The 25,410-nt window shown below is 42.3% G+C and overlaps 3 protein-coding genes across 3 annotated transcripts; 1 reads left to right on the forward strand and 2 right to left on the reverse strand.

The window, feature by feature from the left end:
- Positions 1-7,011: 7,011 nt before the first annotated feature.
- Positions 7,012-10,024, reverse strand: bloc1s6 (biogenesis of lysosomal organelles complex-1, subunit 6, pallidin). Its single transcript, XM_080538899.1, has 6 exons — positions 9,999-10,024; positions 9,548-9,648; positions 9,123-9,294; positions 8,731-8,818; positions 8,561-8,647; positions 7,012-8,158 (listed from the first exon to the last, which is right to left on the reverse strand). Exons 2-6 carry the CDS (start codon positions 9,609-9,611, stop codon positions 8,039-8,041), a joined length of 531 nt encoding a protein of 176 aa, XP_080395025.1. The 5' UTR covers positions 9,612-9,648; positions 9,999-10,024; the 3' UTR covers positions 7,012-8,038.
- A 255-nt stretch (positions 10,025-10,279) lies between these two features.
- On the forward strand, positions 10,280-18,645 carry slc30a4 (solute carrier family 30 member 4). Its single transcript, XM_080538834.1, has 8 exons — positions 10,280-10,373; positions 11,259-11,850; positions 12,391-12,537; positions 13,207-13,360; positions 14,463-14,745; positions 15,364-15,469; positions 15,894-16,028; positions 18,297-18,645. The coding sequence occupies exons 2-8, from the start codon at positions 11,448-11,450 to the stop codon at positions 18,449-18,451; spliced, it is 1,383 nt and encodes a 460-aa protein (XP_080394960.1). The 5' UTR covers positions 10,280-10,373; positions 11,259-11,447; the 3' UTR covers positions 18,452-18,645.
- A 5,399-nt stretch (positions 18,646-24,044) lies between these two features.
- Positions 24,045-25,153, reverse strand: cUnh15orf48 (chromosome Un C15orf48 homolog; the record flags this gene model as incomplete). Its single annotated transcript, XM_080538903.1, has 4 exons — positions 24,045-24,168; positions 24,597-24,657; positions 24,919-25,007; positions 25,115-25,153. 4 exons carry the CDS (start codon positions 25,151-25,153, stop codon positions 24,100-24,102), a joined length of 258 nt encoding a protein of 85 aa, XP_080395029.1. The 3' UTR covers positions 24,045-24,099.
- Positions 25,154-25,410: the final 257 nt, after the last annotated feature.

A 25,410-nucleotide genomic window follows, 5' to 3' on the forward strand; every position in this document is an offset into this window, starting at 1 on the left:
TAAAACAGTTCACAGTAACACCCAGAACACGCATGCTACATCTGAGGTAAAGATAACTATTACTAAGTCATGCTTTGTTTCTGATCTCAGCTTTCTTCAGGAGTATTTAATGAGTATTTAAAGCAATAACAATCTTTCACATATTAGAGGAATAATATGTCTTGATCAGCATCACTGTCACGGTTATTGTTATAGCCGTTTTTTGGTTTAAAATAAATAATTGTGTAGCCTATGAATTACAGGTTAGGCAGCCAAGAGAGATAAAACGATTGCAAGTCAAAGAACTGTTTGTCAGACTAATTTGTCCACAGGGGATAAGTGAGTTGTTGAGGCATATGTTATGTAACATGTACTGCTGGAATCTGCTACTAGCAGCAGCCAATCGTATGGGGCCACTGGTCCCAGTGGATATCTATTCTTTGAGTTAGCTTTAGCATGACCATAGAAGCATTAGCATGGCCACAATAGTGAGAGGGAGGACGTGACCTGAATGACCATGTGGCAATGTGTCCACGATCCAGGGTGTATTCAGAAGAACGTAATGAAAAATGGGAGGGGCAGGATTATCTGAGGTGTGGTGAATGATACATAATTTTGTCGCTCAATAATTTTCATGTTACATAAGTGCTACAACCATTATTGTACAGCACACACAATACTGTGCATAATGTTTTTTTACTTCAAAATATCACTTTCCTAAGTATATTCAGAGTATTACATGTGCCATGCACTCACTGCACATTGTACATTGAAATATACATTCACCCCAACATTTACTGAAAAGACGAGGTTGAAAGTGATTCTGAATCAGGAGAAACAGCCCTCACCACAAATCCTGAGTTTTCAACTGTATGGAACAACTTGTAACATACGGTACGGGCGTGAGGTTCATTGAGAGGGCGGGGAGTTTTTCAGTTTTTTTTCTTCTTTTTTTCAGATTGTTATGCAACAGACATGCTGTAGGAAGAAGGGACATGTCAGAATAAGAACCCTCTTAGCCCTCACATGAACACGAGTATAGAGTGTGAGTGTGCGCTCACATATACATATGTCTTTTGTTTTATTTGTACTTTGAGGAAGAAGTTCATTGTGCAGAGGCAAAAGTAAAAATGAAAGCACACAAATGATGTCCATATTATGTCCATGTGCTTGTGACTCCTACATAAAGCAGCTGCTGTGGATGTTTCTATAATATGTCTTCTGAACAGGCCTTCTGTCCATTGCATCACAGAAAAGCAACTGTCCACAACAGACTTGGCTTACACACACACACTCACACACACTGAATGGTCTGTTAGGTCACGTTCTCTCCAACATAGTGTAAAGAGGAGGTAAATATAGAAATATGGTTGGTGGGCAGTTTACGTAGTAAGTGTGATTTGATTAAATCAACAATGGGACAGAGGTATGGTAAAAGAGATGTAATCTGTTGCATGACCTCGAAATGACTCTAGTGTTCAGACCTTCCCCCTTCAACACACACACACACACACCTGTGTGTGTATAAACCTCTAAGACATACTACTGACAGTGCTGCATGCACATTTTACTGCCTTCAACTGTCAGTCAAAGTGCTATTAAAAACCTCCTCATTCACAGTCTTACTAGCACAGCTCCTGGTTACTATAGTTATTGGTCACACTCACTCATGCTTTAGACAGACCTGTCCTTAGCTCACAGGCTCAAACCCTCTGTGTGTGTGTGTGTGTGTGTGTGTGTGTGTGTGTGTGTGTGTGTGTCTGTTATTCTGAAGTATGCAGTACCCAAGACACTAAAATGTACAGTATGTATTTGTCAACACCTACCCTTAGCCTGACATTTGCGCTGCAGTGGCATGCTCAGTGGAATGCTGATTACTGTCTGCTACACTTCAGATCCCAGACACATACAGCACAGCAGGTACATCCCCCTTAACCAATCATATCCTTACAGAGTATCTTTGTAGTAGTAATAAATAAACTAGTAAATAAACAAAACATACATTTCAACCAAACGTAAACAAAACATTGCAATTCGAAAGAGGCCTTTCCTGTGAGTGCACAGTCTCCTGCCTTCTGTATCCAATAGAACAAGGCACCACAAATGTGTCAGTTATGTACAAGGAACGTAACCTTTTTTTTTCTTCTTTTTTTTCTTTTTTTAAGTTAAACAGTTATGTAACCTTGAGGAGTATCTTAGCTCCATAGATCTCCTTAGAAAAACAGGTCTAGATCTGCCCTGATGTTTTGGCAGTATGGCCTCTTCCGCCTCTTTGCCTGTCTCAGCCTGATACCAGTATAAGAACATTCTCCTACAATTGATTCTGTGTTCTGTGGATAGTCATGCAACATACACACAGACTAAATGCAAACACCCAGAGCTATGAGGTAATGCATGGTGTTGTCTCGAAACCTCTATACCACCCCTGGACCGGTTTCTGAGGTCTGCACTTATCTAAACCACACTTACCACCAGGACCAGGAGTGAGAGCTACAATTCTGGATCTTTCTGGATCTGTGTGTACTGTGTTTGTGTGTGTGTGTGTGTGTGTGTGTGTGTGTGTGTGTGTGTGCGCAAGGCCTGCACCCCTCTCTCTACCTATCTCTCTCTCTCTCCTTTTCTCTCTACCTATAGTATGTCTGTCTCTCTACCTATCTCTCCCTTTCCCTTTCTCTCTCTCTACCTATGTCTCTCTCTCCACCTATTTCTCTCGCTCTCTCTACCTATCTCTCTCTCTCTTTCTCCCCTTCTCTACCTATCTCTCTCTTTCTCTACCTATCTCTCTCTCGCTTTCTGCACCTCTCCACCTCTCAGCCTGGAGGATAGGATAGGCAGCAGTCATCATACAGTGGTTAACTGAAATAGAGCACGTAAACAACACTATAAATCCTCCCTGCAGACATTTAACTCTCCTATACTGTTAAGGTTTAGACTGTCACATCTTTCTGTGGGTCAGACACCACACACACACACCGAGACACAGACACAGACACACACACACACACACACACACACATACACACACACACACACACGCACACACATACACACACACACACACACACACACACACACACACACAGCCTGCCGAGTGAGAGAGAAGCCTCTAGACCAGAACCCACTAGCAATTCCCTGACTGCTGAGATGACTGTGGATCTTAAGAGACGACATCTGTCTGAAAAAGCAAACTCACTGCCTCTCTCACAGTCTCTCTCAGTCACCATGCTCCTTCTCTCTCTTTCCCTTCCTTCTTCTCTCTTCTGTTACCCAATAACAAGGGCAGGGCACATTGGTTTAATCAAATCATCCTTTTTCCCTCCACCACAATTACCCTCTGCTTCAAAGCCTCTCTGCGTAGGACTTGTTTCTATATTTACAGATTTCTTTTACAGCAGTCGGAAAAGAGCCCACGGAAACCAGGGTTTCAATTCTATAAAACCCTTTGTTACTAATGTACTAACTTTTTGTTTTGAAAAGGCCCTCATGGTCTACACTGGCTGTGTGTGTGATGTAGAAAGTTTTAACCTTAACCCAGCGCCCAGGGCTAGTAATAAAGCAGTCTTCCACTGTCTGTGGTTCACCATAACTGTCTGTGCTTACGCTGCAACATGTTTCTGGCCGGGTGAGTAATTATACAGCAGGGACAACAATAAGAAGGTATTGTTTATCCCAGAGCCTATAAGGAAATCACCTATGGAGTTGAGACATCTACCTTCTTCTGAAGATGAAATAGGGCCAACTCTGGGGACAACATACTGTTTAAAAGTCTGTCCAAAATGGGGAATTCTGGTTGTAAACTGGATTATTATGTTTAAAAATGTACTCTTCACCATCTGTTGAGTCACAGAAACCTAATTACCCATGTTCCCCATGCCCATGTGCCTTGAGCTATGCACCAAAGTTATATAAACTCACTGGGAGGAAAAGTAACCTCATTCAAGACTCATACGGTCAGAAATCACCACAGGACAAGATGTTTTCCAGATCCACTACTTCAGCATCTCATTTGGTAAATGATGTGCATGGAATACTACCATGCCAACCAAACGGCAATGAACAACAGGATTATTATTATTATTATTAATTAATAATAATAATAATAATAACATGATGAACTATATCCTGTTATGGTGGGCCGCCTGTATGAGGCCCGGTGTTGTTGCTGCTGGTTCGGACCAGGCCACCGCCGCAGCCTCCCACTCCTCACCCGGCTGAATCACTGTTTACTTAGACAGGAAGGCTGCCCACTACGACACCATCTGCTGCTGCATGTCTGTGGACTCGGTTGTGGCTTTGGCGAGGAGGGGTTTGTTTTTTTCCCTGACGGCCAACATTTCTAAAAGCAGAGACAAGTCTAAACCAGAACCAGGGGTTTGACCAGAGGAGCTAGGGCTAGGCCCGAAACCACCGCTGCTCTGGGGCAGTCTGGCCTCTCGCTTGCACACCCAAACAAACCCCTGTCCCTCACCCAAACCACCTCCCGCCACAACAACTCACCGTCCCTCACCCAAACCACCCCAGCCCTCAGGGAGGCTCATGGCTCTATTCAATCAAAAGTGCTATCCCACTTTACTGCATAGGATAACAAAATCCATTTGGAACTGCAAGAATACACCTTGTGTGATGTATAAAATAATTTCAACAAACTTTCTACAGTATCACAAATAGTCAAAAAGTCTGTCAAACCTACTCTTTGTACCACACCATAATAGACGGATTCTGGTTTGATTGAACAGGGCCCTCTGTCTGAGACCCTTTGTAGTTCCTCTATATGAGGCAGTGTAGTGTAGTCTCTGTTCCAAACAGAAGGGGGCGGGGGGGAGTAAACCAAGTTGTCTTTGGACACGTTTCCTGCCGTAGTAGTAAGAGTAAAAATAGAGGTTTTATGTAACTGCAGCAGGAGGTTGGACAGACACATGGGTGTCTTGTGGTGGAGAAGAATGTAATTTACTTTTTTGTCAACAAACACTCACATTTCCACAACTATCTGAAACCTGACCCCATAACACACTATGTTGACAGGTCTTGTGAGTTTCATAATGGTCAATAGAAAGGTTGACTGGTAGATAAACATGAATTGTGTTAGACAGAGGGCTGATATATTTGATGATATAGCTTGATAGAAACTGGGTGGGGACGGAGGGGTGGCATACAAGCCATGGTGGTGAATGCTGCTGGGTCATTTTTTTAATACGGTGCCATTTGGACTTCATAACTTGTGAAAAATAAATTGTTGATTTATCTATATTTTAATGTTCTATTATATAAAGGACATATCTAGCTTGCTGAAAAACATAGTGGTCGAGCTCAGGCACCTAAATTGTATTTTATTTAGAATACCCTCTGTAGTTGAATAGGGCGAGTGTCTCCAGAACAGAGTGGACACATAACAGGGTGGACACTAACAGGGTGGACATTTTGAGTTAAAGTTAGCCTTTAGCCTGCCTGTGTTAGCATAATGCCTAGAATTACCATGAATACTTGATGAGGAATCTAATTTGCACTAAATACTTTTTTTTTGAAATTATTCAATTTGATTGATCTCCTCAATATTTAGGCATAACAGGGTGGACACGTTATGGTCAACCACATTAAACTCACTGGATAAAAACATAAAAATCAGATGGTAAAAGAGGTAGAAAATCACACAGCTTACAACATTTGAAATCCCCTCCACCTCATGAGAGTGATGTGATTGAGAAATATGGTTTTCTTTTAAAAGGGACATTAACACAGCATAACAGGGTGGACAGTGATCGCAGGGACAAGCATACAACTTTAAAAAGCATTTTTTAAAAGTTGGGATAAAAACTATATTTGATTTCAATAGATATTGATCAGGAAAATGAAATAATAATAACATATTTGGAAATGTATATGTTTTTAATAGTTATTTTTGGGATTGAAGTTGAATGAACAACACTGGGGACATCCCAAATCCCATGCAAAATCCCATTTACATCTTTAACCAAAGCTTTTAAAATGTAGAAAACAACAACTTAGAAGCCCATATCAAGCCCCGCGGTGGCGCAGAGCATTGGCCTCTAGTGCAAGCTGCCCACCGGGGACTGGGATCGAATCCCGGTCTCGCCAGACCCGGATATGGCCGGGGCTCACAGGGAGCGGCATATTGAGCGGCCGCTCCCAAAGGGGGGTATAGGACTATTTCCGGACAAGGATCTGTCGCGCAACACCGCCCCCGTCTGGTGCTGGAGTAACAGTGTCGGGCTCGAGGAGCCAGACAGCTAGTCTGCCTGGCGATCTCCTCTGGGGCTGCCGGCCACGGGGTCGTGCGGCGGATCCTACGCAATAGGCAGGGGATAATTGGATGCTAGGTTGGGTGCAATTGGATACCAAATTGGGTGAAAAAGGGATACAATCAGAAAAAAGAAAAAAAAGAAGCCCATATCATTGTATTCATAATAAATAACAATTGACTATACATGAAAAACCTAATGGAATTAGTATTTGTCCAAATTTAGACAAAATACAACATGATTTGTACTGGGGGCGGAAAAGGCACCATATAAAAAAAATTACCCTGCTAGCCAAGACATAGGTCATAGGATACTGATACCTATGTTTATTGTCATTTTCTTATTTTATTAACACCAAAAAAACATACAATAACAAAGACCAGAAACACAAACACACACACAACTTGCATCAATATTGGATCGAATACAAAGAAAACAAAACATTCCTCTATTTTCTATAAAATATTCTCAGACAAAGCCTATATTCCCAGCCTTCATGATGTTCATGTTAGGATACTGATACCTACTGACATGCCCCATTATGGTCTATAGAATAACTAGAGTAAGAGGGTTTTGTCAAAATGATCATACAATATAAGATGAAGTAGAAAATGACAAGACATGACACATAAGTTACAGTTCCTGTTTTCAGAGGAAGAGGTTGTCAAATCCACTGCCTGTATTTTAAGTAGGTCTCTGCTGACATCTAGTGGGATACAGTCACAGAGCAACTGGACCCCATGTGTACAACTCATTTGATTTTAAGACAGACACACTCTCTCAAATCAGTTTTATTTTCAATAATTTCACAAGCATTGATATTTTTGACATGTTTTAGCAGACATATCAGAGACTGCAGAAAGAGATGCTGCAAGCACTGATCATCATCACACAACTATTCATTGTCAAGTTCATCAGAGTTCTCTAAAAGAGGTAAAAACATCTATCAAAATATGTTACTAGTTGGCCATGATATTACGCATGTTGTCAGTGGTTTGCACAATGACATTCAAGCCTTTAAGTGCTTTTCAAACAGTGCATAGAAACCTCTTGACAATCAGTAAGCCCAATTCATAGATGTATAAAGTCAATGGCAAGAACAACGTGGCACTTGTGTTTAACACTCTGTGGGCCAGTTTCACAGACAAGGCTTAAGCCTAATCCTGGACTAAAAAGCATCTTGAATGGAGATTTTACATTGAAAGTGTGATTTAGTCCAGGACTAGGCTTAAGCCTTGTCTGTGAAACCGGCCCTTAGTCTAACACCTAAACAGGAAGGGCACAGAACCACTTATCAATCAGTGATTGTCCAAACACCTTTAAATATAAGAAACCATATTCAACAGCAACTATGGGAGACCAATGAGATACTATGTGCTGGGTTCATAGACATTAAGCCTAATCCAAGAGTTAAATGCTATAATGGTCATTTTCTATTTAATATTTGTATTTAGTCTAGGCTTAGTCTGTGTCCAGGAAACTGGTCCGATAGGAACAGGTTGGACTAAAACATACAAATACCAGGGACAGTGCAGAACCACAGCCCTCATCCCAGACCAACCCAGACTCAAGACGACAGAGAGTTCACCTCAAGGCAACAGCACAAACTAGGTGAATAAGTCCATCTTGTTCAGTGTTTAGAGGCATTAATTCAACTACTTTTAATGCTGCCAACAGGATCAGTGGAGTATTCTAGTGTTGTTGTCTTCAGAGGTTAACAGTGGGATACGCTAGTCGTTTCATGATACAGTCCATTTCTTTGGTCTGTGGTGTCAGAGTTAATACTGTAGTCTTGGATGGGGCTATGCTCTTTTCGCAGGTTTGGCAATGAGCAGCCTCTCTCTCTCCAGCTCCTTCTCGCGTTGTTGTTCTTTTTCCAGCGCTTCCTTCTGTCTCTGTTGCTGCAACTTCAGAGCCCTTTTCTGTGAACAGATAGACCCACCATGTTTTCAAACAGTGTTTCAATCAATTTCAGCTCTTAATTGAGTATTAATATGTTCAGCTTACTTATGTCTTGTTATGTGATATTCATAAAACACCAGATATCTTTGGATAATAACCAAATACAGTCTAGAACCAATATGGGTGTAATGATCCTAGAATACAGTACTCCTTGTTAGTGAAAGATGATTGATTTTTACATTTACATTTTTGGTATTTAGCAGACGCCTTACAATCGATACATTTGACTAAGCAAGTGAATCATCAATTCACTAGTTGTAGCAGGAAGAGTACTCCAGCTCAGGTCAAGGGCCATTGGCAGTCATCGTGCTAAGACATTATTATTTTATTTTTTTGAGAAACAGAATAAGGGGGAACCTCACCTTTAATTTCGTTGTCTTCTCATGGAGCATCATCATCTCTTTTCGTACGTTCACCAGTTTACTGTGGTAAAACTTTGCCTCTGTAAACTATAAGAAACATAGGAGTAAGATGTGAAATAAAACTGTTGTTTTAAAATGCTGTATATATGTAGATATGCAGACAGACATACCAGTGAATTTAGATCCAGAAGAGCATTGCACTCTCTGAACTTTGTGACTTCCTGGTCTAGTGTGTCCATTAGTATCACTTGGTTTTGCCTGTGTGATTGAAAAAAAACATAACAAGAAATAACTAAAACACATTCAGGGTCCAATGGTATAGCACCACGATCTACAGTGCACACATACTGTATCCCCATGTCGGCATGGGTTCTAATCTGGCCAATGCTTTGCTGACATGTCCTCTTCTCCTTACTTTCCTGTCTATCTTCACTATCACTATCCAATAAAAAGAAAAATCTGGAAAAAAATAACCTTGAAAAAAAAAACACATACAAACCCAATATATTTATTAAATCAACAGAGAAAATGTCTTGTTAATTTATTCATAGGCAATACAGACGTGAGTTCTTGCAGGGCTTGTTTTGAGTTCTGTAGATCTGGCAGGTAGTGGGAGAGCAGTCCCTTTGTCAACTTCTCTATTGCTTGCTTGTCCACCAACACTAATTCTTCTACAGGCACTGAGTTTTCAACAGGAGGGAATTCTTGGGTATTCAAATTCAAGCTGAGTGAATCTGTGGAAGATAAATACAAAGCAGAAAATCAACAAGGAGCACACTGGGACTATAGTCTACAGGAGCTACATTTCTTTGGATGTAATCACCTATGTGATGATTATTTTTTGGGGGGGGGGGCTTTTGTGCCTCAGGCACATCAGTTATAAACCATGGTATTCATGAAGTAGCCTCGCTAGTCTCTTTGGCTGTAAGGAAACAGACTTATGGCCAGGGGCTGTACTGCTATCATCCAGGAGGAGGTGTACAGTACCTCTGCTCTGAGGAGGATCACTCTGGGGTGATGACCCCTCATCTTCCCTTCCCTCTGTCTCCATGTCTGATTGCACTTTCTACCCAGTGTGCTTTTACAACCTGAAATTGAAAGAGGAACCATGAGATCAGACATCAGGAAGTAGAGTCTTTAGGCATTATAGTAAATATGCACAGCCCCCTCTGACAAGAAACCACCCAACAATTATCAACAGTGGATACGGTATGAAGTAAAACCAGAATAAATCAATGAAAATCTGCTAGACTAATGGCTGTATTGGCACATTGCCAGATTGTTAGCCAGCTAGCAAGCAAGCAGTGCAATTCAGAAAATGACGTAAATACTATCAATTGTACAGTTATTTAGATCAGTGATAACGTATTGTTGTTGTTCAGAAGAAGGTGACAGTGTCATATTGCTGTAAATTACATTTGAATTGCAGATATCTTACCCTGTGAGATGGGCTCTCCATCAAGAACTGCAGCGTCTGGAAAACATCATGTGACTCACGGCGTCAGGTGACTGTGTGCGTGAAACCAAACATGCTAGTCTGTGTATTTTGACTTCCTGTTTTAGCTGCGTTCGTAAATTCGCTCTGAGAGCGCCGGAGCGCACACTGGGTTCAACGTCACAAAGAGACCAAGTAATTTGATTGGACAAAAGGCACTCCATGAGTGCTGATCAGATTTCCATAGCGTTTTTACGAACGCAGCCTTTAGAATCCGACTGGTCTTTCCTGGTGATGATGTCTCAACTGTTGACATTTACAGAATGGTTTCAATGGAAGAAGAAGGACTGTTTGACGCTTGGAAAAGCCAAATAATAGGTACGTTTTGTCGCCAATGTTCTCCAACAAATTTGGGGCTTAACTTGGATAAGCTTACTTAGCTAGCGTTAGCATTTCTCTCTCCCTTGACAGTGACACATTCTCGGTGCACAGACGAATTGTTGTCTGTCTGACACCACCTTTACAGCTGATGTCAATGTCCATCAGCCCTCTGAAAGGCACCTAGAGATGGGCAGCTTCTTACGTTTCCCGACGTTGCTGCTCTTGTGCCAGTTATGCATTGTTCCCCCTAATGGAAACACAGTACTTTAAGAGCAGGGTGCGCAGATCCGTCAGATCTGTGCCTAGGGGCAACTTCACCCAGAGAGGGTGCGTGAGATTGTGTGCCATAGCATGGGTATGTGCGTGGGTTGGAACTCGAGTTGGAACTGGTTGGAATCCGAGTCCTCAGAACGCAGCAGGGTGGATCGGGTACCTGATTGATTGATTGAAAACTTTATTAGAAGATTTGCAGAAGTAGGTACATGAAAGTACATATTACATACAAGGTCAACTAAAAGGATAAAAACCCAAGAAAGCCACTGGCTTATTTCAATTGGGGTCCTTGATTTTCAATTCATCGTTACATGTAAGACAGACAGGAAAAGAAAAAAAAAACTAGTACTATCTACAAGATAATACAGACAAATAACTATTACTATCTACAAGATAAAAATACATCCATCATGGGACCTGTTAGCGATATCAGGCCAGGTAATGCATGTTCGAATGCATCATCTCACGCCATGAAACATTCAGTAGACAATAAATCCATGACTTCGTGTTCCATGGCTATAAATCTCACTCTGTTGGACTGCCAACGCTATACTTGTATGTCTCTGTTGCAGACCTTTCTCTTACTTTCTGTTTGTTTCCATCCAACAGGTTGTTGCAAGAGGAATGCACATGTTTCTGCAATCACAGGGAAATATTTAACCGCCGATGTCATCTGATGCAATTTATATGACGGACACATGGTCAAGAACGTCAAAGCCAGGAGAATAGTTACGGTTGCGACATCTATTTGAGTCGCAAATCTACTTCAGCCCTCCTACCTTTAATGACCTGCCGTTAATGATGGCAGGTGCTGCGAGCTTCATGACCAGGCTGCGATCCGCGTTCAGGAAAGAGGGCGAGGACTGGGACCTGAGCGACACGGCGCCGTTCGACTTGTCCTCCGACGAGCTCGCAGAGGATGAAATACCGAAATTCAACAAACTCAAAGTGGTTGTTTCTGGGGAAATGGACGATTATTCCGCAGGTGCCCCGTCCAACGGGATGTCGGTGAACACACTGGTGGTGGACGACGATGACTCGCTGCTGGGCTCCTCGTCCAGCTTAGGTAGTCCCGGGTTGAACATGGACCCGTGTGACAGCTGTACGAAGAAGAGAGAGCAGGTCAAACAGAGGAAAGTGATGAAAAAGCTGGCCTGCGCTTGCCTGCTATATTTCCTCTTCATGATAGGAGAACTCATAGGTAAGGACACTAAACTCGTAGGTGTATTTTGTTACTGGCATTATGGTCATTTCCACTTTGACTGGAGGTCAGTGCAGTCACACACAGAGCTGCAGCTGCATGTCTCTCTGGGTCAGTGACTTAGAACGTTGGTTCTGGAGAGCTCACAGGGAATGCAGGTGATTTGGATCCATCCCAGCACTAACACCGCAATCAATTCATTAACCAACAATACCTTGATTAGTTGAAGTGGTTGTTTTTGTGTTTAAGGTAGAGCAAAAGTCAGCATACCATGGAGCTCTCCAGGCCTAGAGTTAGAGACCAGGGAGGCCTGCCAAAATGCTGTATCTTCCAAATCAGCACTAATGCTGTATCTTTCAAATCAGCACTGTGTAGGGAGTCAGACCTGTCTTGCCTCATACTTATCTCATACGTGCTCAGGTGAACAGTTCAGAACGAGCCTATAGACCACTGAACAGTCACTAATAAGCGATGCTCATGTAATACATGTTTTGGAGAGTTACAGTGATGTAAAAACTAACTGTGTCTGTTTGTCTGCAGGTGGCTATGTTGCTAACAGCCTAGCCATCATGACTGATGCCCTGCACATGTTGACAGACCTGATAGGCATCATTGTGTCTATGTTGGCTCTGTGGCTGTCTGCCAGACCACCCTCCAACAGATTCACCTTCGGACTGCATCGCCTCGGTACGTCTCTCCTCCTTTCCTCATCGCTCTTCTCCTCCTCCTCCTCCTTTCCTCACCTCTCCTCCACCTAATTTCCTCCACATCTCATCTAAAAAGAGAGATAGTATGGAGGACTCTCAGCTGAGGGATTTCTTTCACAAGAAGTTCTTTCAGATCAAGTGCGGATAAAGTGAAAGAGGACAAGGATGGTGATTTCTGTCAGTATTATGTTCAGGGGGGCAAACAGAGCACATCAGTGGTTGTTTGACGCAGAGGATGTCCAACAGTATCATGTTTGGAAGAGAATGTGTGTGCTCAGCAGTGTTCCAATCCCATATATCATATTTCGTACATCTCTGAACTTGTAGAACTTATTTAAGTAAAGTATGTGTCTTTCACAATAGATAGTGTATTGTTACAGGTTAAGATTGAGCAGTCCAGTCAGTGTATACATACGTTATTTGCTCTGGTCTATTGTGGTGTCAAACTGGTCTAAGGTGTTGTAGTTGGTGAATGGGTTTATGCTGTTAGCTGTATACAATATCTGGTTATCTAAATTTACAAGAAAGACCAAGATCTGCTCCTGTTGGATGTTCTGCATGTGTAGTAATTATTCGATATAGGTGGTACCTTATTCTACCTGTCCCTCTGCCCCTTCCATGCTTATATCTGCCTGTTCTCCTGGTACAGAGGTGGTGGCAGCGTGCATCAGCGTGTTGCTGATCTATATTCTTGCGGGCGTGTTGTTGAACGAGGCGGTGCAGAGGACGATCCACCAGGACTTCAACATAGACGGAGATGTCATGCTCATCACTGCAGCTGTTGGGGTGGCAGTCAACCTGATGTGAGTAGGCTAACGCGTGTGCGCGTGCACACACACACACACACACACACACACACACACACACACACACACACACACACACACTGGGAACGCGTAGTAACAACAGATAAGTGGGTGCTGTGTGTCTAAGCTGTCATCTCATTTCTGTTCAGCAATGTCCCTGTCTCTGTCTCTAAAACACCAAATGGATGGTAGGACTATGTTGTAAAACTCTAAGCTTTTAGCCACTATGGTCCCAGACTTTGGAACGGCCTGCCAGAGGACTTGATGGTGGCAGAGAGTGTGGATATCTTTAAAAGAAAGCTTAAAACACACCTTTTAGCCTAGCTTTTATCTAGTGTCTGTCAACTTGCACTTTTACCCCCATTTTTATCTCGTATTTATTGTTTTATTCCTCGTTTTATTGTGTTATATTTATTTGATCTATTTCTTATCTCATACCTCTTGCTTTATTGTAGTTTATTTACTTAACTATGGTTTTTATGTCCAGCACTTAGAGTTGCATTCTACCACGTGTGAATCCGTACACACGGTTTACAACTCTGTGCGCACTGGTTACAACTGTGCGCACGGATTCATAAACCGTGTGTACTGATTCATAAACCGTGTGCACGGATTCACACGTCGTAGAACTGTTTACCAATCCTAGACTAGTGGTATTAGTATACTGTATAGGACTAGTCTACTGTATAGGACTAGTACTAGGATTGGTCAACCGTGCGCACGGATTTGTAAACACGTAAAAAAAATAATCTAACATGTGACCCCAGGGGGGCTCTGTAGCAGTCAATGCAGGACTTGTTTTGTATAAATAAAGTTTGGCTATTGTCTAATGTTTGACCTCCCTGCCAGAGGAAGGGTAGTGGTTTCTACAAGTTCAAGTATGTTAATCAGGTTAAAGTGTTATTGAGAAAAATGTCACACTGTTACAGCTGCTCTCCAAAAAGGTCAGTAGATTCTTCTTCTTTGTATGAGGATACTCTTGCTATTGATTGTCCATAGATTCACAATCACTCACACACACCCATCCATTAGCACAAAGGTCCACACAGCCTTAAAACCCCCCCTCCCCCTTTCCTCTGCTGTCTCTGCGTGTTTACAGCATGGGCTTCTTGCTGAACCAGAACGGCCACCTCCACTCCCACGGTGGTCATGGCCAGTCCCACGGCGGTCACGGCCAGTCCCACGGCGGTCACGGTCATGCCCACGGCGGTCACGGTCATGCCCACGGCGCCTCGCCGGCCCCCGGCCCCCAGCCCTCCAGCCCGGGCCAGCAGCAGAGGAGCCACGGCAGTCTGGCCATCAGAGCCGCCTTCATCCACGCCCTGGGGGACCTGGTACAGAGTGTGGGGGTGCTCATAGCTGCATACATCGTCCGCTTCAAGGTACCCACAGGATCTCTGACGCTCTCTCCCTGTGTCCCAATTCACCACCCTTTTGTCCCTGAAGTGTTTTACTGTAGTGTATACAGTTGGTGTAATGGGTGCTTACACCAATCCTTTGCTTTCAAATCCATGTGGGGTCATGGACGAGTGCACACTTCCGGGAAAAGGATGGAGAATCTCTGACACTCGAGAGTCCTCGTTTCATAGGAAATGGACAGTATGAGGAAACAAAGAAAAGTAAAGGCTGTTGGATAAAGATTTGTCACTGAAAAGCTGTAGGAATTTCAACCATGATTTTTTTTGTCTAAAATGACCTCATATCTAAAATGAGGTCATGTCAGCTCATGAACGATGTAGACAAAACAAACACTATAGTCAGGATGTTCCTCTATAGATTTGTTATAGTCAGTGTAGTTCAGTAGCTCTGCTCTCCTGGTAAGACGGAACTAGGTTGATATTCCCCCAAGCCACTGCTACTGTACAGCGGGTCAGATGTTTACCATTCACCTAATGGTTAAAGGTCGGGTTAATCTGATCCCAGCTCTGTGCTTAAGAGCAACTTTGACCTGGAATGAGAAAATAGTTGTAGTTTGATTAATGTGCCCTCTGACCCCACAGCCGGAGTATAAACTGGCAGACCCCATCTGCACATACTTGTTCTCCATCTTGGTCCTGTTCACCACCATCCGCATCATACGAGACACAGGAGTCATCGTACTAGAGGGTGAGAGACAGAAATGCTTTACGATTACAAATGCTTAGTCTCATTACATTAGAGGGGTGGTGACTACTTGGTGAGATGCAGGGTGTGTAGGTATTTGTTCTAGGCCAACGCTAACACACCTTACTCAAGGCTGAAGATGAGTTGAATCAAGTGGGTTTAGTGCTAGGCTGGAATGTATGTATGTCTCCAGGACCAGGGTTGGTGACCACCGTTTTAGATAACCACTGATGTTGTATTTATAGGGGCTGGCCTTCCTGGCTTCCAATTATTTTCCATTGGATGTGTGATTTAGTCCAGGACTAGATCTGTATCTGGGAAACCAGTCCATAGGGTTATGTGTGTTTTCATGAATTGATGGAAGAGTCCTGTTATTCTACTGTCATTATGTAGAAACTAAGAGGTGTGTTATATTCTGCTGTGTCAGGAACTCCCAGGCATCTGGACGTTCAGCGAATCAGAGAGGATCTTCTGAAGCTGGAAGATGTCCAATCAGTGGAGGAGCTCAATGTGTGGGCGTTAACCGCAGACAAGACTGCCGCCCTGGCACACCTGCAGCTCTGTAAGTGGCCTTATATCAGCCTAAACTCGCCTTGGGGTCAGTGGCCCTTTCTCAATTGTTAGCAACTCGATTCCTTGTATCCTCTCCTCTTGTCTTCCACTTGCTCTCAAGGGGAGGAACCTAGTTCTTCTCCTTAGAATGCGTATCGAGTACAGTGTTTCCTCCAGGAATCTTTCCATTGGTGGCGGATAGGTCCGTCCGCGCGCGCAGGGAGGATGGCAAAAAAAAAAAAAAAGCTACAAAAATCTTCCCAGATCCTCATTTGCACGACCAGCTGTCGCTGTAGGACACGTTCGATTGCAAAATTCATCTAACCCTTTATGTTCCCAGTTGAGGGCGTGTAGCTGTCGTTAGTTGGCCTGCTTTTATTTAGTTATGCGTACGTTTGAGTTAGTCATCTCTAGGATTGTTGTTTGATATTAGCCTATACTTTCTCTTATCTGCATTTTGAGCAACTGTACAAGACCCAACAACACAACTCTGATACAGGACTAATGTTACCTAGCTACTATAGCTAACCCTGCTACAAGACCCAACAACACACCTCTGATACAGGACTAATGTTACCTAGCTGCTATAGCTAACCCTGCTACAAGACCCAACAACACAACTCTGATACAGGACTAATGTTACCTAGCTGCTATAGCTAACCCTGCTACAAGACCCAACAACACAACTCTGATACAGGACTAATGTTACCTAGCTGCTATAGCTAACCCTGCTACAAGACCCAACAACACAACTCTGATACAGGACTAATGTTACCTAGCTGCTATAGCTAACCCTGCTACAAGACCCAACAACACAACTCTGATACAGGACTAATGTTACCTAGCTGCTATAGCTAACCCTGCTACAAGACCCAACAACACAACTCTGATACAGGACTAATGTTACCTAGCTGCTATAGACCCATTTGTACTAAACAACTACAACGTTGTATTGAACACATTTTTTTCGAACTAATCCACAGACAGCAGTCTTATTAACGGGCCCCTGTGGTGCCAGGTGTGGAGGCGACCCAGCACAGTGGGGATATACACTATCAAGCCAAGCTCTACTGTCAATATTTGCGTGTGTGTGTTTTACTTTGAACGCAATTTCAATTGCAATGTCCCAAGTATTACCTACATCTCCTCTGTGGAAAACTCTAATCCCGACGCAGCAGTTATTGTGCTCGGCGATTTTAATCACACCAACAGAACTTCCCAATTACAAACAACAGGTGTCATGCCCCAGCAGAGGAGCTAACATACTAGACCACTGCTACGTTACTATCAACGAGGCTTACCGTTCGTTCCCGAGGGCACCGCTGGGAAGGTCCGACCATGCCATGCTGCTCCTCGTCCCGAAATATATAGAGAAACTTAAATCCTGCAATACGACACCCAGCCATGCAGTTTCGTATCGCTCATAGCCACTGCTAGCTTCAGCAATGTTTGAAGTGTCTGGGACATCTTTTTTCTTGAAAAATCCATCCATCTGTCGCTGTTATTTAACGTGATATCTTATTTGTGCACCTAGCTAGCTAGATCAGCTTTTTGTATCTTTTAGATGGTACTACCGGTGACTTTTAGCCCGTTATTTGCGAGGAGAAAACACAGGCGGCCGAGCATTTCGGAAGCTGAGCGGGGATGGTTGAGTCTGCACGGTTCTCATGCCGGTTCACATTTAGACCAATCAGGAGTAGCCCTAATGTCATTAATCTGATTTTGGATCAGCGGTTAGAGAGAGATGGGTGTTTATTATTATTATTATTATTATTTTTATTTTTTTGTGGACTGAATCAATCCGTGGCGGAGGAAATTCATTCGTGGCGGCCCGCCACCAATAAATGCATATAGAGGAAACACTGGAGTAAATAGCGAGTGGACAGAGGAATCGAGTTCCTAACAATTGAGAAAGGGCCAGTCTGTTTCTGCTCTAGCAACCCTGTAGCATCAGAGATCTTCTAACATAATATAAATGGCTGTGGTAGCATTGTTGAATTCAGAAAGGCACGCAGAATAGGGAAACGTACAGCAGACAGATTCAGTGGTTATTGTTGTCTGTGGTTTGTTATCAGTGTACAGTATATAGTCTGGTGATCTTGGTCTGTAACTGTAAGGTGTGAGAGGGGAAAACAGTGAGAGTGATGACATGACTTCTGCCTCCATGACGACACTTTCAATACATGACTACACTTTCAATTGTGTTTTAAATGTTTTAGGTGGAGTGGTATTCTCTGTTCTTACTGTTTTGTGTTTGTGTTTGTGTGTGTGTGTGTAGCGCCTTCTAGTGCCAGTGCCTGGGAGGATGTGCAGGCGAAGGCTCGTCACTTGCTGATCCACACTTACGGTCTGTCCAGATGCACCGTGCAGGTCCAGACACACAGAACCAGGGTAGCACACACTTGCGCACACTGCCAGCTACCCAGCGTTTGAGGACTAATACACACATACATACATACATACATACACACACACACACACACACACACACACACACACACACACACACACACACACGCTCACACACTCTGCAGGATGTCCAGAGAGGCACAGCAGCATAAAGGAGGACAGTCCTATGCTGCCATCAGAGCTCAGTACCACAGCTCAGTCGGAGCAGCATGATAATATGCAAGCAGACAGACTTGTTACTTGTGCCAAAGGACAGTCAACTGTGAACTGACCACCAATGGATGCACATTTCTTTTTAAAGGATCGACACTTCCTCCAGGGTCTTTTTAACCTATGCCTGCAACGCTTTCCGAAGAGAAAGAGTTTGAATCGTAACTTTTCAACAAAAACAAGTCATAATATTGTTAATCACAATTAAAGCGTGTATGTACATTGTTTAATGCTATCTCCTTATTTTATTTTGTTTTTTACTTTTACCATTCGATTTTTGATTACTGAGAGATGGTGGTCATGTGTCATTTTACTCTTTCTTTATGCGTGTTGTACATGTTGTGTGCTTATAGGAAAGGAAAAGGTGCTTCTGTCTTCAGCTATCTACTATCTACTCTCTTCACTGTGCATATTCGCCATGCTAATGAGCTCACAGGGATGGTCTCAAACTTCCATACATTTGTAACATACCTGCCACTGACATCAATGCAATGATTTACATTTCATGTTTGGATGTGGACATTGGTGCTTGTAGGTCTACGTTTCTGGTCCATGAGACATGAGGATGGGACTCACCCACTCACCCACCCACTGATCTATCCAGATGCTTCTACGGAAATGGCAAAACCACACTCAGAGCTTCTGCTTTACCGAATGTGTTTAGCCATCAGACAGATGGGAAGTGTTTGTTTTATTTAGACTTTTTATTTGTATTCATGAAGTTATCTACATTTGGTACTGACTAAATGACTGAGTACTGACCACACAAAGCAAGCACGTCTCATATGATGTTTGTGATGTTTCTTTAACAGTAACTTATTTTGGTTGAAAACAGGCAACTGACAATCGAAGAGGGACTTTGAAAAGTGTTGAATACTGTATTAAATCAATTTCACAATGGATATGACACAGTGTCATTGTTAACATCATACGATGTTCATAGGTTTTATTACCAGTATAACAGATGATTTGAACCCTGCAGCATTTCAAAGATGCTGTATTCTCCATAACCTACAATATATGAGGGTTTTGAGATTTGCCAATAATTTGGATCATGTCTGATGTTAGCTTCTTTGATCGATGATAGTCTTTTTTTTCTTCTTTAACTGCCACACAAGTCATGTCTGTATACCTTGATTTGCACTTGTGTTTTTTTTTATGTTAAATTAACTTATTGCTGACTCACCTGCTAAGGTAATCTATCTCTCAATAGCACAAGTGGCAGTAATTTGCACATTCCTCCAACTTGAAAGCTTTTCCTCACGAAATTGGGATGCAGTATTCTTGTCGTTGATTAAGTTACTAAGTGTTTGTGTGAATGATCATCTAAATCTGAGTTACAGTGAACTGTCTTGTCTGTCATGCCTCCTTTTACTAATGGCATAATTCACTGTGTCTCAACTGGAATACTCATTGACACTTTAACATGTGAATGATAAAACTGTTGTTACATTTAAAATAAATCTTGTTTGAACAGTCACATCGAGAGGTGTTTTTTTCTGCAGGGGACATTAGTGGTAATACTGTATGTCCTGATACCCTGTCAGTATTACACAATCACGCCACTAGGTGGTGTAGTTGTCATAGCGCAATATTGATTGAGGCTTGTGTATTTTAACTGTGGGGAAACATTAGTTTCAAAATAATGTTATTTTTAGATTTGAAAGATTACTGCATGACATTTACCAAGTCTAGTTTTGGTCATTAGGTGGTTGCTATTTCCAATGAGATGCACTGCTTGTCATTTCAAGGAAAAGTGAAGTAAACTTTCACACCATGGAACACCCAACAACACTGACTGCACCTACTCTGGTTTCTAGGCAACAGTGTTAGTAGTTAGTGAGTCTAATAGCTCCAAGCCATCTCCTTTATTTGTTTTTCATTCATAGCCAGACATTTACAATATTCACCTGATGGCTAGGCTTTACTTTGGACTACCATAAAACTTTATACCACAGGTGGTGGTGATGGTGGCTTTTTAGAACTGACATAAAAATAACAGTAGAAGATTACGTAAAAAGTACACCCAGGGATGTTTTTTGGAAAGGTGAAGTGAGTAAGTAACCACAAGCTGATAACAACACTGAGATAAGACAAGACGTGTTTACTTCATGTACTGTAATGTGACACCTAGAAACCGTAAGCATTTAATTCAGTCATGTCTTAGCTTTGTATTGTGGTTGTAACTCTGTCACAATGTACATCTGAGGAATTTCCAGGTACAACTCCCCAGCAAAGCACTATACACACCCAGCACTGCAGATAGAAATGTACTGCATAGAACTGACATGACTGACAATTCCTCATAAAAGTCAACCTTCTATCCACTGCATTTCTGTTTGCAGTGTTCTGAGAGATCAGGTGATGGAGTTGTTGGCGGCTGAGGTCACAATGATCAATACTTCCTGGACACATGACCGGGAGTGGGTGGCGATGAGAGGATGTGTGTGTCAGCCTGTGTCACGTACACATAGACCACACTCTAGTACTTCATGAATGCATGTTTCCTTCCAGTAATCACTGGTTGTGACACAATTGGATGGGTGTAAGCAACAGGGTTAACCTATCATGACCTGTCAGATCAGGGCAAAGAGTATCTTAAAAGTATTTAAAGTATTCATACAGATCCCTGGTTATGGCCTGCCTTCTTTCCTCACCCCCTTCCCTGCATCTGAAATCTGAAAGGGATATACTGTAAGTGAGGATGTTAACAAGACACTTTTGCCATAGGAGTTTCTTATTGAAGCTGTATGTATCACAGGAGAACGATTGAGTGAATATGCAATCAGTTTACCAGCCAATGGTCATGGAGGAAGGGAGACTAGGGAAGGACACTTCCTGAAACTGTTGAGCTGCAGCCAGAGAGGTCACGTGAAGGTTAGACTGTAACATTCAACTGTGCTGTGGTAACGGAAGTCCCCTAAGAGACAACTCTCACACGCATGTGTACACAAACACATGTACGCAAGCACACACACACAATCACACACACACACACACACACACACACACATACACACACACACACACACACATACACACTTTAGTTACACACAGATGGTATCTGAACCCCTGTCAGAGCGCCAGTGGTGTTGTTGTGTCGTCACCTTGTGAACGTGCAGGTCCCCAGGCCTGGTGGTCTCCTGCCTCTGCACTGCAGCCAGGTCCACCACCAGTAGGAAGGAACTACTTGATTTGTAGAGTACAGTCATAACGGACTATACAATGAGAACTGACTGCATATGCTACAGTAGAACTGCAGAGTCTAGTGCCTGTTCAGATTCACTTTTGTTGAAACCCCCATCAATGGTAATATAATAATCAGGTTTTATGAGGGATTTCAGGTGAGGAAATAGACAGTAAGAGGATTGTCTCTGAATGTCACACAAGGGCAGCAGTATGCACAAACACCCACACACACCAATCCACACACACACACACACACACACACACACACACACACAACCATAAACATATCAGACAAGCTTGTTAACCACGCATTGAGCTGGGTGTCATTATAGCTGCATTGCAGAGAGGTAAGAAAGAGTGCAGAGACATAAGAAAGAGTGCAGAGACATAAGAAAGAGTGCAGAGATGGATGAAAGAGTGCAGAGACATAAGAAAGAGTGCAGAGATGGATGAAAGAGTGCAGAGACATATGAAAGAGTGCAGAGATGGATGAAAGAGTGCAGAGACGTATGAAAGAGTGCAGAGATGGATGAAAGAGTGCAGAGATGGATGAAAGAGTGCAGAGATGGATGAAAGAGTGCAGAGATGGATGAAAGAGTGCAGAGATGGATGAAAGAGTGCAGAGATGGATGAAAGAGTGCAGAGATGGATGAAAGAGTGCAGAGATGGATGAAAGAGTGCAGAGACATAAGAAAGAGTGCAGAGACATAAGAAAGAGTGCAGAGACAGTGAATGCAGAGACGTAAGACGTTGAAAGGACTTTACTCTGCATTCATGCTGCTCCATAGAAACCAATACAAAAATATATTTTATTCAAGAAGCGTGTTCACGTTAAAACAATACATAAACGTATAGTTGGTTCAGTTCTTCCAAATGTTCTCCATATCTTCTGCTGTCAATAACATGTCTGTGGTGTTCCAATCAACCACACATCTAGCTAAATAACCTGCAGCCTCATTCTTGTACCTGACAGACCGTCCTGACAAACCTGACCGGATTTTATAGAAATGAACGGGAGTCAGTAAAAATATAATACTATTACCGGTAAGCCTAATGGGGTTTTCAGGTAGTTATTCTGTGGATCCAGATACAGTATCTCTCTCTTACTGCAATCACTCTCTTACTGCAGCCATCCGATGCTCTGATACTTTCAAGATCAGACTCAAGACCCATCTGTTCAGACTTGCCTTCTTACAGCATGGCATGGGTCCTGAGTAACAATATTCCCCATAGTTGCCTGAGCTCTGCTACCATATTTTATTTATTCATTTATTTATCTTGACTATGATTTTATCTTTTCTATTTTTGTTCTGTTTGTTTTCTTTGGCTTTATTTTTATTTATTTTATTTTGTACAGTGTCCTTGAGTTTGAGAAAGGAGCTTTTAAATTAAATCTATTATTATTATTATTATTATTATTATTATATTACTACAGTATCTGAGTTGAAGATATCTTTTTTGGTTGCTGTCCAATATCATCATCATCTCCTCAGCGGATGTTTCACTCTCTAATGTATTGAAGTGCATCACTGGACTCTACCCCATCACTCCCCTCTGTATAAATGCAATTACGTTAAGAGAGAGAGTGGAGCTGGGTGGTTACTTAGCCCAACCCAGCCTGGAACATTAGCATTGTCCCCATTAATCTCATACACTTTAGGGTAACAGAGATAAGATGGACAAAGCAATGCTGCAGTTGCTGTAATGACATTTTCAGTACTTACATTTTGCATTTTTGGCATTAGCAGACGCCTTTATCAAAAGCGACTTACTTGTTGAAAAATACATTTGTCAAAGTAAGTGAATCATCTATCCATCAGTCAAGAAAAAAATATCTATTCTATGATCAGGGGCCACTAATTAAACATCAACATTGTATATTATACAATGTTATCATATATATATATCATATACTTAAGAATGGAAACAAAACAAACAGTACAGGCAATGACACAAGCGAGAATCGAACCCACAACCTAAGCGATGTTAGTGCCATGCTCCACCAACTGGAGGAGATGACCGGTTTGATGTGCTATGGATGAGAAGCTTTACCTCTTTATCTGCCTTTATACATGATCTACAGCTGAAGATGTCCTGGGTCTGGTCTGGGCCAGACAGTACAGAGCAGGCTGAAACCCCACCAATGTAGCAGAAGCATTTCCGCACACTGTGTGTCAAAGTGCCTAGTTTGTGCAGAAAGGATTCCGTTAGATTGATGGGGGCTGCAGGCAGGGCAGAGGCAAGGCAAGGTGGAGGCGGGGTGGCTGGGTCAGTTACTTGGTCAGACCCTTCACCAGCTCCAGCTCCTCGATGGGTCTCCACTGCTGGTTTATAGTGATGAGCTGACAGACACAAGGAAACACAGTCACTCTATCTACTATATTGGTACTGTACTACTATGCTACTACTACAGGTTGATAGTAAATGAGCTACAGGACACAATAACTAACATGTCTGGTTCTATTTGTATACACTCATAGCCAGGTTATCACACAGTTATCCAAACATATTACACAGTTATCATGTAGCACCATTGGCTCCAACATTGGTGCTCAGAAAGTCATTAGTAAGTGCAGGTTTAAATAATAACTGTTGAGCTATGAGGATTTAAATACCAGCAGTGACTCAGCAGAGTGACTCGGCAGATTAGCATAGGGCTCCTCTCACAGATTACTCATAATATTCCAATATCAATATCAATACCAATATCAATAAATTGGTTCTATTAGAAAGGTGTTATGACAGATGTGACAAAGGTGTTAAATATTACCTTTTGTGGTTTTGATGGATCTAATCTCTCCCAGGGCTCTGGGTTTCTGGATTTGTTCAAACTGAAAGTAAATTAATTAATAAATAAGCTAAATATAAAGTAAAAGGTACCATATCCACATTTTGCCAACTTTACTTAACCAAATGTTCCACACCGGCATGCCTGTCAGAGACTGATAAGCAAAATGGCTTGAGATAAAGGTGGTGAAGTATACAGTTAAAAATAGTTACCAGGTTAATATAGCCAGTTAATCTTACTAGAAAAATAATATATAAGTCTATCACATGGAATGTTGAATTAAATTGTTTAAAGTTTGTCTCACATAACATCAGGTTTGGTCAGTAGAAAGTAGATTGCGGTGGAGGCAGCTCCTGTGGCAGCTAATGCCGTGAAGCCTATTAGAGGGATCAACTGTAGACACAGACATCAAACACAAGACAGAGGGAGTTGGGATGACTTTCTGCTGAGGAAGGACAACACTGATGATCAGAGAAGACACAAACAAGTAACAGGCTCACCTCTTTCCTCTTCATCAGCATTTGGATAAATCCAGACATTTTCTCAATTTGCTCTCAGATATCTAAAGATAAACATAATTGATTTTATTCACAATAAAGATGAAACATGCCCATGCTATGTGAGTCCATCCTTTAAAGGCAACAGGTGTCAGATGCTGCTGCCCATCACCCCTGTCTCACCTCTGTTAACGTCAGGAGTCAAGGTCCTTCTGAACGCAGCATCTTAACAGCCACTCTGATGTACTAGACAGGAAGAAGTTCCACGAGTTGAAAGGCACGTAGACAGAAATATCCCT

The sequence above is a fragment of the Nansenia antarctica genome, assembly GCF_963989245.1.
Source record: "Nansenia antarctica genome assembly, chromosome: 9".
In the NCBI taxonomy this organism is placed as follows: domain Eukaryota; kingdom Metazoa; phylum Chordata; class Actinopteri; order Argentiniformes; family Microstomatidae; genus Nansenia; species Nansenia antarctica.